At 40.0% G+C, this 19,458-nt stretch overlaps 1 protein-coding gene across 2 annotated transcripts in view; it reads right to left on the bottom strand.

The window, feature by feature from the left end:
* Positions 1 to 19,458, bottom strand: part of LOC124865026 (uncharacterized protein C16orf52 homolog B-like) — a 38,881-nt gene that overhangs the window by 6,787 nt on the left and 12,636 nt on the right. For both annotated transcript variants that reach the window (XM_047360010.1, XM_047360011.1), the window contains exon 2: positions 13,900 to 14,112. In XM_047360010.1, the coding sequence (XP_047215966.1) occupies positions 13,900 to 14,112 (213 nt within the window). The remainder of the gene's footprint in view (positions 1 to 13,899; positions 14,113 to 19,458) is intronic.

Raw genomic sequence — 19,458 nt, 5'->3', positions numbered from 1 at the left:
GTCAGTAGAGACCATTGAGAAAACGTCTATGAAGTCTTTAAATATACTCATATTGAAAAGAAAAGAACTAAATGCTGAAAATGAGGTTTGTAAAATGATGCAGATTCCCAGTTCGAAGAATGATGCATTATGTAAAACTCTATTAAAGATTGATGTCTCTGAATAAGGGAGCCTGCACACCGAGGAGTCTGGATGAAACCCTGTGGAGCTAAACTGGAAACAACTGTGCATCCACAGTAGAGTACAGCGCAAAAGAGTTTTCTAGATAATAAGTACATATTGGCAACGTTTTAAAGTTCTGATAAAGATTATGATGAAGACCCTATGATTCACAGAGCAGCGTGGAGCTTGTGAAGGAACAGATGCTTTCTGCTCGCTATGACAAGCTTTGACAGGTATCCTGTCTCTATTGGCTGCGGTAGTATCCTTCACAGCATGCTAAAGTGGAGCAACCTGTGGAGCCTTACACAGCGCACCGCTACTTTGGGCCTTCACTTTCCGCAACGCTGAGCAAAGCAGTGTTAGTGGGCTGCATGCAATACACACAAATGGGCCTTTAAGCTAGGCACCACATTTGCCGTGTTAGGCGTGCAAGAGCCAGAAGGCTAAATAACATTTGCACTCACTGGCTGTATTTAGCAGAAACTGGATAATTATGTTAGATGGTATAAATATGATGGGTATTAATGTCATTAATTTTGGACCATTTAAGATGCAGTTAAATGGTTGTTGTTTTTTTCAGGGTGGAATGATTAAACAGCAAACACCTTCAAAATAATTCTCAGCAGAATCGGTAGAGATGTCTGCAAGCATCAAGGTTAAGCTTTTTAAGCCCAGAAAGTCTATACCGACTCACCAGCATGGTGGTGGCAGCATTGTGCTGGGTGGCTGTTTTGCTGTCAGTGATACTGGTTTTTGGATGGAATAAGGGTAAAAAAAATTTTTTTTAAAAAGACTACCTCAACATTCTTTACCTTCATCTAAAATAAGAGCTTAAACATAGAAGCACATTGTATGTCTCTATTTGAGCCTATTTATGAAATGACATTCATACCCAGAATGCATTTATGTAAACTTCTCATCGACATCGTAGATTAAACCACTTACTAATCTTCATTTTTAAAAGTTTTTTCAATTTGATTTGTCAAATAAATTATTTGACGTGCAATTTGTTATAAGATGCAGTGAGCTACACACACCTCTACAGCTTCTTGTTTTTCTGCCAGCATTCTTACACTGTAGTTCATGTTCCTAGTTTATAAAATATTTCTAAACGCTTGATATATTTTAAGCATTTCAATTGAAAAAGGAGTATTTCCCCTGAGACACTGGTTATATTTTTTTGCAGAATTTGCCAGAAACGATGTGTGTGATACTGACACTTTGGCTTAATGTGCAAGAGGAGTGAGGTCATGGTTTACAAAGAAAGTTCATAAAACACAAAATCCACCTGTCTCACATTTAATTATGAAACTCTTGTAAATAAATACACGAACATAAACCCACTCAGGTAACAAAACTTGTTGCATACAATCATTCAACCTGTAGCTTCATCATTTACAAAAAAAAAAAGCTGCAACCTGGAATGCAGACAAATTTTAAATCAGGAAAACAGCAACTTCTTTTTAAAATACATAAAAAATTACATTAAAAAAAATCACATAAAAAATAATGCATTTTCTATGTGATGTAAAAGAAGAAACCGTTCTAGACATATTAACTTGTAAATATGTGCCCCCGACCCAAAGGATGGAAAGCTTTAGTTTACTGGTTCTAAAGGCAAACAAATCCAAAAATACCTAGAGGACCAAAACACAGCCGCTTGCCTGCATATGTTTGTTAACCAAAGTTGTGCAGCTCAGCAGCAAACATCTGACTAAACAAACACCTAGTTTTTCCTTAACCTGTAGGATTTTCACACATTACTCTACTAGACATTACACAAACATCTTTCCACAGTTTTCTCTATTATGAACAACTAAAATGATCTTGGAGGTTTTTCTGATAGTTAATGATCCTTCCAAAGCACCAGAAAACAACAGAAAAATCTCTACTAATCAATACCTCCTGTTATTTGTTGGCTATTCCATCACTTTTCACACTCAATAAGATAAAAAATAGTTTCATTTTTTCAGATATTTGAGTCAGCAGTAGTTGAGATAAATGTTTCCCCACAAAAAAGCTTTTAGAAGCCATCTACCATTGACCAGCATGTTAGATTTCTCTACAAGAAACAACTCACGGAAATTCAAAGAAAGAAAGGCTCTGACTGTCGGTAACTCAATATTAAAGCTCAATGCAACAGACTTAATAAACCAGCACAAGCGTCATATCTGCAGATGTATGCATTAGGTCAAAATTCACATGCAGCCATGTTGCATCGACACTTAAGGTCGTTGCAAGCTAATGTTTGTGAAAACAGTCTTAGTGATGCATGTAGATCCTTTAATAACAACCAACTAACCGCAACAAAACGAGCCAAATCAACAGAAGACGGCTGCTAGGGACGAATATGAGGAGAGATAAAAACAAACTATTTAATGATAGGATTTACAAATCACTCTGTAGCCATTTCACTCAAATTTAAACATTCATGAAAAAGCAGTTTTCCATAATTGGAGTATGAATCTAGAAAAATATAATTTTCTCAGTATATTTTAGAGAAAAGAACCTGTTCTAAACGCAGCTCTACAGCCCATTAAGAAACAGATTACACTGAGATATTTATTCTAGAACTGGATAATGGATTTATTTGTGAGGATAAAGGATATTCTGCAACTGTTCAAAGACATCTCCGTATCTGCTCAACATCGGTACCATTAAGGTCTTTATATTAATGAAGCCACCACAATATATGATAGCATGTCTACTCATGATTTCCAAAATGAATTATGCACCAAATTAAACCATCGATGAATCAATGGAGAATTTATAGTACAGCACACTGTCGTTTAATTGAAATAAATGAATGATGTCTGGAGCAGCTTTTCATCATCTGCTCTGCTTCAGATCAACACTACTTTATATAACCTGAGTCCCAAAGTCAGTGCAGGTGGGAAATGCTTTAATGAGGCTGCACTTTGACATTTTACCAGAGTATGAGGCATCAATTCTTAACGACCGCCTGGTTGTTAAGCAAAATCTTTATTCTAATAGATGTACGAGAAGAAAATGGAAAAAGTCTATTTTTTAGATGAATAACTTTTATCTTCCTAAAACTGTATTTCTACAAAAGGTAGCTCCAATTAACCAGAAAATAAACATTTGTGAGCTGAAAGTCTTACATTCACAATGAGAGTAACTTTTTATATCTGATTGTCTAAATAAGGGCGTTCAATGGAAAACTATCCAAGCAGGTTTAACTGAGTGGGAATTTCGTCTATCCTGCCTTGCAAACGTATTCATACCTGTGGAACTTTAGCTGCAAACTTTGGTGAATATTAAAAGGAAGTTTTGAACACAAAGTAGGAGATAATTGTGAGGTGGAAGGAAAACATTAAATAAAATCTTTTTTTCACCCCAAATAAAAATCTGAAAAGCGTGGCTTGCTTTTGTATTTAGTCAGTACCTTTTGGCCGTTCTTTGAAAAGCAGCTCAAGCCCAGTCAGAAGCACAGAAAATGAATGTGAACATCACTTTTCAGGCCTTACCGCAGATTCTCATTTCTCATTAGGTCTGAACTTTGACTGGGCCATTCTAACACATTAACATGCTTTGATTTAAACTAGTCTATTGTAGCTCTGGTTGTATAGGGTCATTATCCTGCTAGCAGCTTGAAGGTGAACCTCCATCCTAGCCTCAAATCTTTTGAAGCCAACAGGTTTGCTTACAGGACTGCTGTCCATGCCAGTCTGTTTAGATGGACAGCCAACCTCTTTACATTTCTGGAAGAAAGGCTGCAGGGTGCTCCTTGGGGGCGTTGCTTTATAACAGAACTCGACCTTAAACCTCCTACAACTTTATCACTGACGCTGGTTCCTTGTGATCCTGTTGTGCCACTAATGTTCTCGAATGTGAATACTACTGCAATGCACTGTAAATAGGTTTTACAATAATCATGTTTTTATTAGCTGATGTCAATATGCTGCTCATAATTTAAATCCATTTTCTTGCCTCACAAATATATCAGTGTATATTGTAGCAAAGAAAATGTTAAGAAAAGGTTATATTGCAAGAAAGGAACATAATAATTATTAATTTTATAATCATTACTATGAAAATGAATTAATTTATGAATAATGAGTTGGATATTGGTTCTAGTTAAGAGGATGAAACAAACACATTCAGAAGAATACAGCTCGGTATCCTTCAGCTTCTGCACAGAGTTAATTTAAGTGCACTTTTCTTGATCTACTGGACATCTTAAAGCCTGAACTGATGACACGTGGTAAATTGCTGACTTGCTGCTGGTTAATCGACAGTACAGCTTCTCAGCTTATGTTGTTGTAACCTAGCCACCGTATCCGTCAGCTTTTATGGACTTCACACACAGAGAAGGCATGTTTCCACCTCAGGAACCTTTTCCAGGAACAAGGGTCGTTTTCTGGGTCCCCCTCCGTTTCCAATACATCTACTACAGTAAAAATACATCCTAGTAAAAACTGACCCCAGAAACTATTTGCTGCTGCAACAACTTTCAACCACATTAAAAAGGACTGTAATACCCACACCTCAACCAGGTTTAACAGCTATGAAAGTCAAATCAATTTTGTCTCTTATCCATAAAATTAATTTCATCAGGGACAAAAAAATTTACCTTTTCATTAAGTTTCAAACTTTATGGTTATATTTTATATATATATATATATATATATATATATATATATATATAAATAAACACAGAAAATCTAATAGTTTACTAAATAATATGTCAACTTACTAAACTAAAGATGGCAAACCAAAGCAAGCTGGTAGCTAATAGCGCCAAGTGAACATTAAACCAAGTCAAAAACTAAAAAGGTAAATTACCTGGACAAGTTAAAATGGAACAGAAGCGATTTTTGTACCAAATAAACATTTTTATATCAGTTGATGTTAAGAGAAGGAACATTTTTGATTGACTAATTAGGGGGTTTATGACATTATGTCTATTTGGTAAAGAAAAATTAAAGGTTCCACTGAGACAATGAGCCAGAAAATCTCCACCGCATTCACAGCAGCCCCGTCCCAGGAGAGGGACAAAGTGCCTTTCGGGTTAGTATCCTAAAATTGTCTCTCTGGCGTAGAGAAATCAGAACCAGGTTATCAATGCAACAAGGGTTGCTCAAAAAAAGTTACTAGTCTAGCAGAACTTAAGTCAAAATAGATAAATTAGTGTTGCGAAAAACAAAACCAGCTCCAAAGATTAGCTATGCCCGGGTGAACCCAGTGAAGTCTTTCTTTGTAGGATGAAGGCTCTCTGAGCCTTTGGTTCTGAGGGTTGGAAAAAGCCCATCAATAAGAACTAATTAACCACTCAAAATAAGAGCTTTGGGCTATATACACTGCTCAAAAAAATAAAGGGAACACTCAAATAACACATCCTAGATTTGAATGAATGAAATATTCTCATTGAATACTTTCTTCTGTACAAAGTTGAATGTGCTGACAACAAAATCACACAAAAATCATCAATGGAAATCAAATTTTTTTAACCAATGGAGGCCTGGATTTGCAGTCACACACAAACTTAAAGTGGAAAACACACTACAGGCTGATCCAACTTTGATGTAATGTCCTTAAAACAAGTCAAAATGAGGCTCAGTATTGTGTGTGACCTCCACATGCCTGTATGACCTCCCTACAACGCCTGGTCATGCTCCTGATGAGACGGAAGATGGTCTCCTGAGGGATCTCCTCCCAGACCTGGACTAAAGCATCCTCCAACTCCTGGACAGTCTGTGGCGCAACGTGACGTTGGTGGATGGAGTGAGACATGATGGAATGGGTGGGCCAGTCCATAGCTTCAATGTCTTCATCTTGCAGGAACTGCTGACACACTCCAGCCACATGAGGTCTAGCATTGTCCTGCATTAGGAGGAACCCAGGGCCAACCACACCAGCATATGGTCTCACAAGGGGTCTGAGGATCTCATCTCGGTACCTAATGGCAGTCAGGCTACCTCTGGCGAGCACATGGAGGGCCGTGCGACCCTCCAAAGAAATGCCACCCCACACCATTACTGACCCACTGCCAATCTGGTCATGCTGAAGGATGTTGCAGGCAGCAGATCACTCTCCACGGTGTCTCCAGACGTCCTCACGTCTGTCACATGTCTCAGTGTGAACCTGCTTTCATCTGTGAAGAGCACAGGGCGCCAGTGGTGAATTTGCCAATCCTGGTGTTCTCTGGCAAATGTCAAGCGTCCTGCACGGTGTTGGGCTGTGAGCACAACCCCCATTTGTGGACATCGGGCCCTCATACCATCCTCATGGAGTCAGTTTCTAACCGTTTGTGCAGACACATGCACATTTGTGGCCTGCTGGAGGTCATTTTGCAGGGCTCTGGCAGTGCTCCTCCTGTTCCTCCTTGCACAAAGGCAGAGGTAGCGGTCCTGCTGCTGGGTTGTTGCCCTCCTACGGCCTCCTGGTGTACTGGCCTATCTCCTGGTAGCGCCTCCAGACTCTGGACACTACGCTGACAGACACAGCAAACCTTCTTGCCACAGCTCGCATTGATGTGCCATCCTGGATGAGCTGCACTACCTGAGCCACTTGTGTGGGTTGTAGAGTCCGTCTCATGTTACCACGAGTGTGAAAGCACCACCAACATTCAAAAGTGACCAAAATATCAGCCAGAAAGCATAGGTACTGAGAAGTGGTCTGTGGTCCCCACCTGCAGAACCGCTCCTTTATTGAGTGTGTCTTGCTAATCGCCAAAGATTTCCCCCTGTTGTCTATTCAATTTGCACAACAGCATGTGCAATTGTCAATTAGTGTTGCTTCCTAAGTGGACAGTTTGATTTACTTGGTGTTATATTGTGTTGTTTAAGTGTTCCCTTTATTTTTTTGAGCAGTGTATAAAAATTTCTTCATAAATATCCAGCTAATGAGTTTAAGAGAGCTTGAAGATATCGGATCAGCAGGAGCTCTTCCTTTGTGGTGTCAGGAGCATCACAGATGTGCGGCTATCAAAAATATTTTTCACTTTACGGCTAAAAGAGTTATTTTGCACATATCCCAAGATAATTTCATAGGATAAAACCTTCCTTCCCACTCAGAATTTAAGGAGAATAAACATTCAGCAGTTAAGGTGATGATGACTGTTAATTATAGATGATTTTGATGGTTAGCCTCTATGATTCTTTGTTTTGTCTCAACAGGACAGTCCAACTTGGCTGCTTTCTGATCGCCAACAATTCAGAATGTCAGGAAAGAAATTCTATATTAAAATCTAGCTTAAAGTTTGGAGAAATATGTGCTTTTCTGGCTGACGCAGGGCCTCATCTGGTCTATATAAAATCGAACAGGTCAGCTAATGTTAGTAAACAAGCATTTTCTTTAAAGTCAGTTAAAAATTAATGGTTGGGTTCAAGAAACGCAGTAAAAACTGTTTAAACTGTCCTGCTATCTCTAATAAAGTGATCTAGAAAATATGATTTAATAAACATGGCTTAACAAGCAGCGGTTAAACTAATAGGACAGCTACATTACTTGTTAATGTGCAGTTAAAGACACTGATGTGTCTCTTCACAGCAATCATTGCTCTGCACCGCAATGTGTCCTATAAATCTCTCAGATGGTAAATAAATAAAACATGTGAAAGACAAATCAGATGTAATTTAGAAACTGTTCCTCTGCCACAAAAAAACATTGAGTTGAGCTCTTATTCTACCCACCAAACAACCCTGAAGGGTCCTAATCAGCCGGATAGTTTACAATGTCTACATTTACAAAATACCGCCCTTGTCTAACAAATGATTGCGTAATTTGGCTATGAAGTAAATATTTCAGCTCATAAAAATCAGATTTTCCATTTTTCTGCTGTTTTTTCCCCCCAATGCATTCAGCTTCATTTTTGTGCACCAAGCAGTTCAAAAAACAAGCAAATACATCAGAGAGAAACACAACTATGTAAATAGAGGAGACAGAAGTTCAAATTTAGGATGAAATTTGACTCATTTTATCATGACTATAAAGGTAGTTGCATATTCAAAAAGCATAATTTGAATGTGATGTTACCTCCACTTGTTTGTCCATGGGTACAGTTGTAGGTCTGAGATAACAGAAGCATCTCTGAATATCATCACAGTTAAAAGTGGTTTTAAATTTCTGTGCAATGTCAACATAGGCTGATAAACAGTACAATGGCACATCAATATTTTTAAATGATACAGTTTCACAAGGGCTACAACTTTATCTCCATCATAACCAGACCTGCATTGCAAATTTCTTTTAACAAGGTGGCCAAAACAATGTCGCTGTGACCATAATCTTCAGCTGCTGTACAGAGCAGAGTTTAACAGCCGGGATGCCACTTGTTGCAGAGCACTGCCAGTCAGCTAGCTGAAAAAAGGATGCCACACTTTTCTGGCTTTCAAAAGACAAATGTGACTGTTTGGAAATATTTTTCAAAGCAAAACAGGAGATTGTAACATGAAAACTGTAGGAGCACCACCCATCATTTTTGTTATGATAAAAATGCTTTGGCTAACTAAGAGCAGTGTGTCTGTTAAGCAGCCGGCTACAGGGAGGCTACCTGAGCAGATAGCCTGACTATTTATCCAAATAATGTTACCTTTTTAAACTTGTATTGCTTTACAAAGTGCAGCACTACAAAAAATTATCTTTTCCTGCTTAATAAGTACATATACTAAAACTGCAGGAGTTTTTTTGTCCCATGCGAATCACCTTGAGAGCTCTTAAGGCTGTTATAAGGAGAACTTTTGCTTTGTCTAGTCAGACAGATGTGGCACCACTCCTGACAACATGTCCAGTGCTGTATAAAATCCTTTTCTCTTGCAAGATATTAACAGAGTGAAATCATCGGTTTCTGTATTGGTAAAAAAGTATTTTTCTACAATAAAGGGCGCCGAGGATGGGATTCCTTGACTGATTTCTTCCGAGGACATCGACAAAAGAAGGATCTGATTAACCTTAGCTTCCCTGCCTCAATCCCGATTATTGTTAAAGGGAGGAAGACCTCTGACTCGGTGTTCTTGGGAGACTCAACACTGGAATCTGAAAGGACCACATTTGTTTTCCTTCCAGAGATGGTGAGAATACAATGAATCAGCATAATTAATATATTTATTATCATTATTAATTTGCTTAATAGTTTGATAAAAATAACCAAAGGCCTAAAATCCAAATTATAAAAAAAAATCTAAATTTCAAACGTTTAAAAGGTTTTGATATTTAAACTAAAAGTTTACATATAATATATATAATAAACGTTTTCTACTGGGGACAAAGGTGATTTGGAATTTTTTCCACCTTAGAACAGGGAGCGAGGTGGACGGACATCGCTGTGTGCGGTTAGTTGCCACACCGTGCGGTGAACAGCGGTTCACCAGTAGAGATCCCTCCATGTACGGTTGAGTGAGGCTCTCCTAACTAATTAGTTAGGGTTCCAGGAATCTCTAGACTCATGGGAGACATCTGCAGGTTTTAAAGGAATTTTCCCCCCATTAGCCAGCCGCGTAAGGGGATGGTGGCAAAGCTCCGTCAGTAAGGCTCTATCAGATGGGACAGGAGCAGAGATAAAGTTCTGTCCGGAGACAAGATCAAAAGTGCTGTTATGGGACAGGAGCAGCGTTCTGTGGCATTACCTCCTCCCCAGGGAGAAATGTTTGATTTAATGGTGAAAATATGGACCACAAAGCACCGAGTGCATCAATGAATGGGTTAAAACTTGTTCAGCTCTACAATATTAAAAAGGACAGACAGGCAACAGGAGAGACATAATAAAAGAAAAGACAATGGATGACAGGTACAGTACAGACCAAAAGTTTGGACACACCTTCTCATTCAAAGAGTTTTCTTTATTTTCATGACTGTAAATATTGTAGCTTCAAACTGAAGGCATCAAAACTATGAATTAACACATGTGGAATTATATACTGAACAAAAAAGTGTGAAACAACTGAAAATATGTCTTATATTCTAGGTTCTTCAAAGTAGCCACCTTTTGCTTTGATTACTGCTCTGAACACTCTTGGCATTCTGATGATGAGCTTCAAGAGGTAGTCACCTAAAATGGTTTTCACTTCACAGGTGTGCCCTGTCAGGTTTAATAAGTGGGATTTCAAGCCTTATAAATGGGGTTGGGACCATCAGTTGTGTTGTGCAGGAGGTGGATACAGTACACAGCTGATACTCCTACTGAATTGACTGTTAGAATTTGTATTATGGCAAGAAAAAAGCAGCTAAGTGAAGAAAAACAAGTGGCCATCATTACTTTAATAAATGAAGGTCAGTCAGTCCAAACAATTGGGAAAACTTTGAAAGTGTCCCCAAGTGCAGTCGCAAAAACCATCAAGCGCTACAAAGAAACTGGCTCACATGAGGACCTCCCCAGGAAAGGAAGACCAAGAGTCACCTCTGCTGCGGACGATAAGTTCATCCAAGTCACCAGCCTCAGAAATCGCAGGTTAACAGCAGCTCAGATTAGAGAACAGGTCAATGCCACACAGAGTTCTAGCAGCAGACACATCTCTAGAACAACTGTTAAGAGGAGACTGTGTGAATCAGGCCTTCATGGTAAAATAGCTGCTAGGAAACCACTGCTGAGGACCGGCAACAAGCAGAAGAGACTTGTTTGGACTAAAGAACACAAGGAATGGACATTAGACCAGTGGAAATCTGGGCTTTGGTCTGATGAGTCCAAGTTTGAGATCTTTGGTTCCAACCACCGTGTCTTTGTGCGGCGCAGAAGAGGTGAACGGATGGACTCTACATGCCTGGTTCCCACCGTGAAGCATGGAGGAGGAGGTGTGATGGTGTGGGGTTGCTTTGCTGGTGACACTGTTGGGGATTTATTCAAAATTGAAGGCATACTGAACCAGCATGGCTACCACAGCATCTTGCAGCGGCATGCTATTCCATCCGGTTTGCATTTAGTTGGACCATCATTTATTTTTCAACAGGACAATGACCCCAAACACACCTCCAGGCTGTGTAAGGGTTATTTGACCAAGAAGGAGAGTGATGGGGTGCTGCGCCAGATGACCTGGCCTCCACAGTCACCGGATCTGAACCCAGTCGAGATGGTTTGGGGTGAGCTGGACTGCAGAGTGAAGACAAAAGGGCAAACAAGTGCTAAGCATCTCTGGGAAATCCTTCAAGACTGTTGGAAAACCATTTCAGGTGACTACCTCTTGAAGCTCATCAACAGAATGCCAAGAGTGTGCGGAGCAGTAATCAAAGCAAAAGGAACCTAGAATATAAGACATATTTTCAGTTGTTTCACACTTTTTTGTTCAGTATATAATTCCACATTTGTTAATTCATAGTTTTGATGCCTTCAGTGTGAAGCTACAATATTCATAGTCATGAAAATAAAGACAACTCTTTGAATGAGAAGGTGTGTCCAAACTTTTGGTCTGTAATGTATGTGGACAAGTAACTAACTTTGTTTGTGACAAATCTGAACCATGTACTAAACCTTTTTCACTGCCTCACACACACACACACACACTCTTGTTTTGCTATATGTAGTGAGGACCATGTGTTGACTCCCATTGACTTCCATTGATTTTCAGTCATTTTCAACCCTTTCTATGCCCTAACCCTGACAATAACCCTAAACCTAACCATTACCAGTGCATGCCTAACCCTAACCTTAACATAAACTCAATTCACATCTTAGTCCTAAACCTAACCGTTAGCAAAATAGGTCATGAGGACCAGCAAAATGTCCTCACTTTGGTACAATTTCGGTCCTCAATTTGATGGTGAAATCGGGAAAATGGTTCCCACTCTGATGCCAAGACAGGAACACACACACACACACATCTGTGTTTTACTACCTTTATGAGGACTTTTCGGTTACTTCCATTGACTTCCATTCATTTTCCTTGATTTTTAGTGCCTAACCCTGACCCTAACACTAACCCTAACCAGTTAATACCTAACCCTAACCCTAACAATAACTCAATTCATACCCTAGTCCTAAACCTAACCTCTGTCCCAAGAATGGAATTTGAAAAAGTGAGGACCAGGAAAATGTCCTCACTTTATCAAAATGTCCTCACTTTGCGATAAAAATACGAAAAATGGTTCTCACTCAGCAACAAGTACAAGAACACACACACACACACAGAGCGATTTGAGCGCTCCCTGGACACCTGCCCTCCCCACGGCTTCACTCCATCAGAGTAGAGTGAAGCCCACCTGGCCTGGAAAGGGAGAGTCCACCCGCCTGCCTGCTGCGAACGACAGCATGAGAGTTTCCACCAGAACGAAACTCAGAAGAAGTCTGGCCAAAAGCTCAAAACCCAGTCTGGGTCCCATGAGAATAACATTGAAAGCTGTTGAAGCTGTTATAACTTTTGCTTTGTCTAGTCAGAATGATTTGGCAGAACATGTCCAATGCTGTAAAAACCCTTCTCTCTTGCAAGATATTAATAAAGCTGATTCTGAATGACCGTCATCGGTCTTGTAGAATTTTTTGACAACACATCTAAAGAGAAAACAAATCATAATAACAGAAAAGAGCAATTTAGGCTTTTCATGTAGTCAGACACCCACTCAACAAACTTTGTCATCTGTACTTGTCTGTGAGGTTTAATTGTCTCCTCTAGGCGATTGTATGCCCCGTAATTGTGTGGCTGCAGTGATGGTGTCTGTCCACAACAAATAAATAATACAACTGCAGTTTAAAAGGTGGTAGCAACTTGTCAAAAAAGACAAATATGATCAGGAGCTGAAGATGAATAAAAAAGGAGGCTTGTTTTAAGGCGGTATCATGCAAGGAGACTACAACAACAAAATATATGCCAAAATCCACTGGAATAAAGTAACTCACAGTTCCTCTCCAATAGTAAACAGCCTACAAACCAGTAGGTTATAATCACCTTCTTGTCTGATTTTGCATTTACCAATGAGAGAAACAATAAGGGAAATGGACCGAAAATGTAAGAGACGTTTGCATGTCTGTCAGGTCCAACAAGATTTTGGTATGATGAGAGGGTAAATCAACCATTTAAATGTGGTGCGTTTGACCAGGGATGCATCTGAAACCTTTGGACAGTGTAGTTGGCAACCACTGCTACAGGTGCTCAGTCAGACCTAATTCTGCTGTATCTGAGCAGAATCAGATGAGATGGGAACAGGTGCAAAAGCTCTCAGCTGCAACATCCATCACTTGTTTTTATTTTCCCTTTGAGTTTCTCTGAGGTGTCCTCAGTGCCTGGAACCTGGGATTTGGAGGAGTTGTAGTTTACCAGGTTGAAAAAAATATAAATCTGCACAAGATCTGGCAATTCCCGAGGCTGTTTTTCCTTTTTGTGTCTGAGCCATTTTTTTAAAAATGCTTCCAGCTTTCAGACAATAATGTGAGCCATTGTGGCTTTGCATACCACGGATCCATCTGTGGGAGTGTGCTCCACGCTGCTGCTACCCTCAGCTGACTGGCCAATCACATCACATCAACCCACACAGCTTTGTGAAACCAGCCAGGCACAATGCATGTGACAGGTGAGTTATTGTGGAGAGCTGCAAGTGCATCTATACAGAAATCTTGTCTGGAAAAAAAAAAAAAAAAGGAGAGGAGAGGAGAAGCTACAAGGTTGAAGGCAAAGAGGGAGGGCTGTGGTTATATTGTCCATCTACTCAAGCACCAAACAAGCTGCATTCCTCTATGAATCTGCTTATACAATCTGGAGTACATACATGCATACATTTTCTAAAGTAATTAAACTTCGACTAGTTTACAAAACATTTTCATTCAGGATGAATGTAATTGTTTTATTCGCTTACTGCCAGTGAAGGCAATCCAGCGGGCATATTTGGTGGCTTCTCGGTGCCAATGCGACACAACTAGCAGTCCGCAGGTGACTGTGAGGGATATGATGCCCATGATGATGAAGAAGAGAGTAGTGACCCACTCAGGGGGCAGCCGCGGCGGGATGCAGGTCCGCTCCCGTCCGTGTATGGTCTGACACTGCCGGACAAGGCCGACTGTGAGGGCACCTGCAAGGAAGGATAAAACACGAATAGGTTTGCTTTAATTCAGTCATTCATGGTTATAACAAATTAAAAACATTGAAAACTTTGTATCCGTTTCCTTCCGCTCAATTACCAACTACTTTGTTTTGGTTTAGAAAATCAGATCCTGACTAATACTTTCAAGTTTGACGCTATCACAGAAAAAAGGTGGAAAGATTTGAAGGCGTGGACAAAACACACATTTACAAATTTGCTACAATAAAGTTACGACTATCACCTCAGTACCTAATCAGTCTCACAGGCTATAGTAGCTGTGTAGCTGTAACAGAGTGAGAAGATGAAATCAATCCTGCCAGTTAGTCAATGAATCCCACACAGCTGGGACATTTCAAGTGATACTGGACAGAGCTGCTGCAGCACCTTTAAAAGGCTCAGTAAATATGAATGTGCAAGCTGTCCAAACTCCACTCAAGCTACAAATTCTAACCATCTACAGTCTGATTTTATCTCTCGAGAGCTCAGTTGAAGATCATGGAAAATGCAAGGTCACATCTGCAATCGAAATGCTCTGCTGTACTTATCTATCATTAAGCAAGACAAGAAGTTAAATGGATGTATGCATCAAACTGAGTCATGAGACAAGCTCTGGTAGAGTGTAAAGGCTGGTGCTAAAAGCAAGATCATGTTTCTCTAGAGACATCTTATTCAATTAAAAGCACAACCTCAAGGGGATTTTCTACCTGAGTAAGCAGAGCAGCTTCACTTTGCTCAGTGTTTACCTCCCTGTTGACCACAGGTCTCTTTGACTAAGAGGTGGACTCTCAAGGACACAGCACAGGGCAAGAGGTACTTACTTGAAAAATAACATATTGAGTAAAACTGATTTGTTTCACCATTGGGCAGTGGATGATGAGATTTGTAAGGCAGGTGAGCTGTGATCCACCTTAATGCTTCACTAATTACTAGGTATAACTTGTAATTAATTTTATTAATTAATTGGATGGATGGATGGATGGATGGACTTTTTCAGACTTTGAGACTGCGTAGTTTAGCTCTATCATGAGCTGAGTGCTTTGCCTTGATCCGTGCTAAATCTAAAGAGTTGTGTTTCAGCTGCCTTCCCCTAAACAGAAGGCTATCTGAGGATCTTGGAGGACTGGACACAGACAGAGAGGAAGTCTATCCTTCGCTGTGAATGATTGTTAAGGAGAACCTAGATTCACCATCAGTTTTAGGAAATTACCCAGTAATAGATCAGGATCTGCCAGTTTTACTAAATGGATCATGTCTGGAAAATCTCCAGTTTTGGTCTATAAACACACCAAGCAACCATACTTTGATACACTTTATGAGTTTAATAAAAATCAGTGAAAGGTTTTGTACATTTCTTCTGATATATACAGGTCCTTCTCAAACAATTAGCATATTGTGATAAAGTTCATTATTTTCCATAATGTCATGATGAAAATTTAACATTCATATATTTTAGATTCATTGCACACTAACTGAAATATTTCAGGTCTTTCATTGTCTTAATACGGATGATTTTGGCATACAGCTCATGAAAACCCAAAATTCCTATCTCACAAAATTAGCATATTATTAAAAGGGTCTCTAAACGAGCTATGAACCTAATCATCTGAATCAACGAGTTAACTCTAAACACCTGCAAAAGATTCCTGAGGCCTTTAAAACTCCCAGCCTGGTTCATCACTCAAAACCCCAATCATGGGTAAGACTGCCGACCTGACTGCTGTCCAGAAGGCCACTATTGACACCCTCAAGCAAGAGGGTAAGACACAGAAAGAAATTTCTGAACGAATAGGCTGTTCCCAGAGTGCTGTATCAAGGCACCTCAGTGGGAAGTCTGTGGGAAGGAAAAAGTGTGGCGGAAAACGCTGCACAACGAGAAGAAGTGACCGGACCCTGAGGAAGATTGTGGAGAAGGGCCGATTCCAGACCTTGGGGGACCTGCGGAAGCAGTGGACTGAGTCTGGAGTAGAAACATCCAGAGCCACCGTGCACAGGCGTGTGCAGGAAATGGGCTACAGGTGCCGCATTCCCCAGGTCAAGCCACTTTTGAACCAGAAACAGCGGCAGAAGCGCCTGACCTGGGCTACAGAGAAGCAGCACTGGACTGTTGCTCAGTGGTCCAAAGTACTTTTTTCGGATGAAAGCAAATTCTGCATGTCATTCAGAAATCAAGGTGCCAGAGTCTGGAGGAAGACTGGGGAGAAGGAAATGCCAAAATGCCAGAAGTCCAGTGTCAAGTACCCACAGTCAGTGATGGTCTGGGGTGCCGTGTCAGCTGCTGGTGTTGGTCCACTGTGTTTTATCAAGGGCAGGGTCAATGCAGCTAGCTATCAGGAGATTTTGGAGCACTTCATGCTTCCATCTGCTGAAAAGCTTTATGGAGATGAAGATTTCTTTTTCAGCACGACCTGGCACCTGCTCACAGTGCCAAAACCACTGGTAAATGGTTTACTGACCATGGTATCACTATGCTCAATTGGCCTGCCAACTCTCCTGACCTGAACCCCATAGAGAATCTGTGGGATATTGTGAAGAGAACGTCGAGAGACTCAAGACCCAACACTCTGGATGAGCTAAAGGCCGCTATCGAAGCATCCTGGGCCTCCATAAGACCTCAACAGTGCCACAGGCTGATTGCCTCCATGCCACGCCGCATTGAAGCAGTCATTTCTGCAAAAGGATTCCCGACCAAGTATTGAGTGCATAACTGTACATGATTATTTGAAGGTCGACGTTTTTTGTATTAAAAACACTTTTCTTTTATTGGTCGGATGAACTATGCTAATTTTGTGAGATAGGAATTTTGGGTTTTCATGAGCTGTATGCCAAAATCATCCATATTAAGACAATAAAAGACCTGAAATATTTCAGTTAGTGTGCGATGAATCTAAAATATATGAATGTAAAATTTTCATCATTACATTATAGAAAATAATGAACTTTATCACAATATGCTAATTTTTTGAGAAGGACCTGCATAGGTAAAAAAAAAAGGAAATCTATATTAGCTAGAATTTGCATTTTCTATTAAAGTAGAAACCGTGTTAATGCCTTTGAACCACTCCAACACCTTTTTTTCCAAATCATTCATTTCTTTTTACTCTATATTTCTTTTCATTTGTAAGGAACCAGGATACACTGTTAAAATTGCAAAGAAATCAGTTCAAATTCTTAGTCTTATAGGAGTTTGAGAGTATTTGTGGTAACGTCTTTCCATCGTCACACACATGCCCAGAACCTGGATCTGAGACAGCTCCTCACTCATTTTAGACAGGATTTTTTTCCTAACAGAACACGTTTGTTGTTCAGTGATGGTTGCAAACACAAAAATAACCCATTCACTAAAGAGACAGGTCTTTGTAGATGGCATCATTAACGTTCAGAGGCTCAGTAGGTGGGAAGGAAGTTAGAATGGGACAAATATGGAAGCTGATGTTTCAGATTCAGCGTGTTACTTCTTCTGGCAAGTATCTACACATTTTATTACCCGTTAGTTTTAAACTTTGTATATAATGAATATGAGGCAAAAATCAATTGAGCTTCAACAGAAAAACCTGAACCCGGTGTGCTCTCCCTGGACCTGTGAATGGTGAGGATTGTGCAGACTTTACAGAGGAAATCCTGTCCCCTTTATAACGCCCAGTAAAAACATGCTTCTATAATATAGCAACCAGCTTCCCGAGCTCAGAAAAACAATGCCTGCGGTTTAAAAGAAAAAGCTGTAGATAAATATATGGCTCTGCAGAACTGCAAGAACAGCAGGCTTCACATCTATAGGAACGTACAGCGATGTCTTCCACTGAAATACTTTCTATGTTAACATAAAAAAGGAACCTTGAGAGTGGTTTCCTCCCTAGCCATGCTATGCCGGCGCAGTTTTCACATTTATTTTGCTAAAGTCATCTTGTTATTACAGAACAACTGTGAATATATATGTGAATGAGACAGAAAGTGGCAGGGACTGGTTGAAGGAGAATTAGACAAAAGTTTGAATGCTGCAGGTAATGAAGGCGGTTTATGACCGTTTTCCCTGGATCCTCTGACCTCCTGCTGTTTTACAAGCACTCAATGGGATTCCTGCCGTACAACAGGCAGGCACGCTATGCTAAACAGTTCAGCCAGCAGGACCAAACACAAACCGTTCCTGTTTAATTATCAGTGATGATCAAACAACAGTGGTGTTTTTAAATGTGTAGTTTTCTCAAATCAAATGTTTGCACTTTGCATTAAAAAATCTGAACAATCATAGCTGCAGAATCTGTTTTAACAATGCCACCATAACTGTTAGTTTACATTTCAATATTGATAACGTCATCTTCACATCAACAGGATAGACTATTATCAGGAGTTAGGCCTAGAATCAGCTTACAGGCAATCGCTAACACATGCCCTGTTCACACCTGGCATTCACACACGTCTCGGGTAATTCTATAAGAAGTGGACCTACTGAGCACCACCATGACGCACCGACAATGACGCATTTTGCTGTTCCTTTTATTTTTTCCCCCTTCTTGTTTGGTCAACCTTAAAAACAAAAAATCAAAATAAGCTAAATATGTCCTTCACAACATAATAAAATGAGTTTTGAGCTCCTTTTAAAGCCTTCATTTCAATAATACCAATATAATAGAAAGGAAAACAAGCTCAGTGGTGTGTTAAGCAAAATAATCCAGGTTTTACGCAGCAGATTCAAGCGTTTTCCCACAGATGACTAAGAGGGATAAAGACCTTTACCCAAAACGACTTCTAAGACGAGAACATTCACACCTAAGTATTGTAGGAAGCCTGATAGAAGCTCTGTGAGGAGATGTTTTCTAAAGTGACAAGTCAGAGGGGCCCCTGTGTTCGCACTCTAAAGCTAGGTGTAAAATCACAAAATCTCACAACATTAACAACAAAACTGTCTCTGACATCCCGTCCACTCGCTATGATGAAAGGGTGCAGTTAGCAGTGAGCACAGTGCTGTTTATTCTGGCATCATGATTGCTAAATGTTGCATGGCACTGTCATTGCAACAGAAAAAAAACAAACCACCAAAAAATTACAAAGCAATAATAGTTGCGGTTTTCATTTGATAGGGTAAGTAATTGCCTTTCCTTCAATAGGAATAATGTACCCACATTATCAAGTCTTTTAATAGGTCATAGCTGTATAAATAGCTCATTTTAATGTCCAGATTTAAAGAGATGTCCAGATAAAATGACCGGTGACCGAACGTCATCAATATCCACCCTGACACACCCTAACCGGGGATCAGCTGGTCAGAAACTAAAAAATCTGATATTTTTCCAGTCAGTGAATGCACCATATAAATGCACTGCCTGGTTGTCAAGAGCA

Source organism: Girardinichthys multiradiatus, chromosome Y (genome assembly GCF_021462225.1).
Source record: "Girardinichthys multiradiatus isolate DD_20200921_A chromosome Y, DD_fGirMul_XY1, whole genome shotgun sequence".
NCBI classification, from domain to species: Eukaryota; Metazoa; Chordata; class Actinopteri; order Cyprinodontiformes; family Goodeidae; genus Girardinichthys; species Girardinichthys multiradiatus.
Note: the sequence above shows the minus strand (reverse complement) of the source record. Positions and strands in the feature narration are given on the sequence as shown.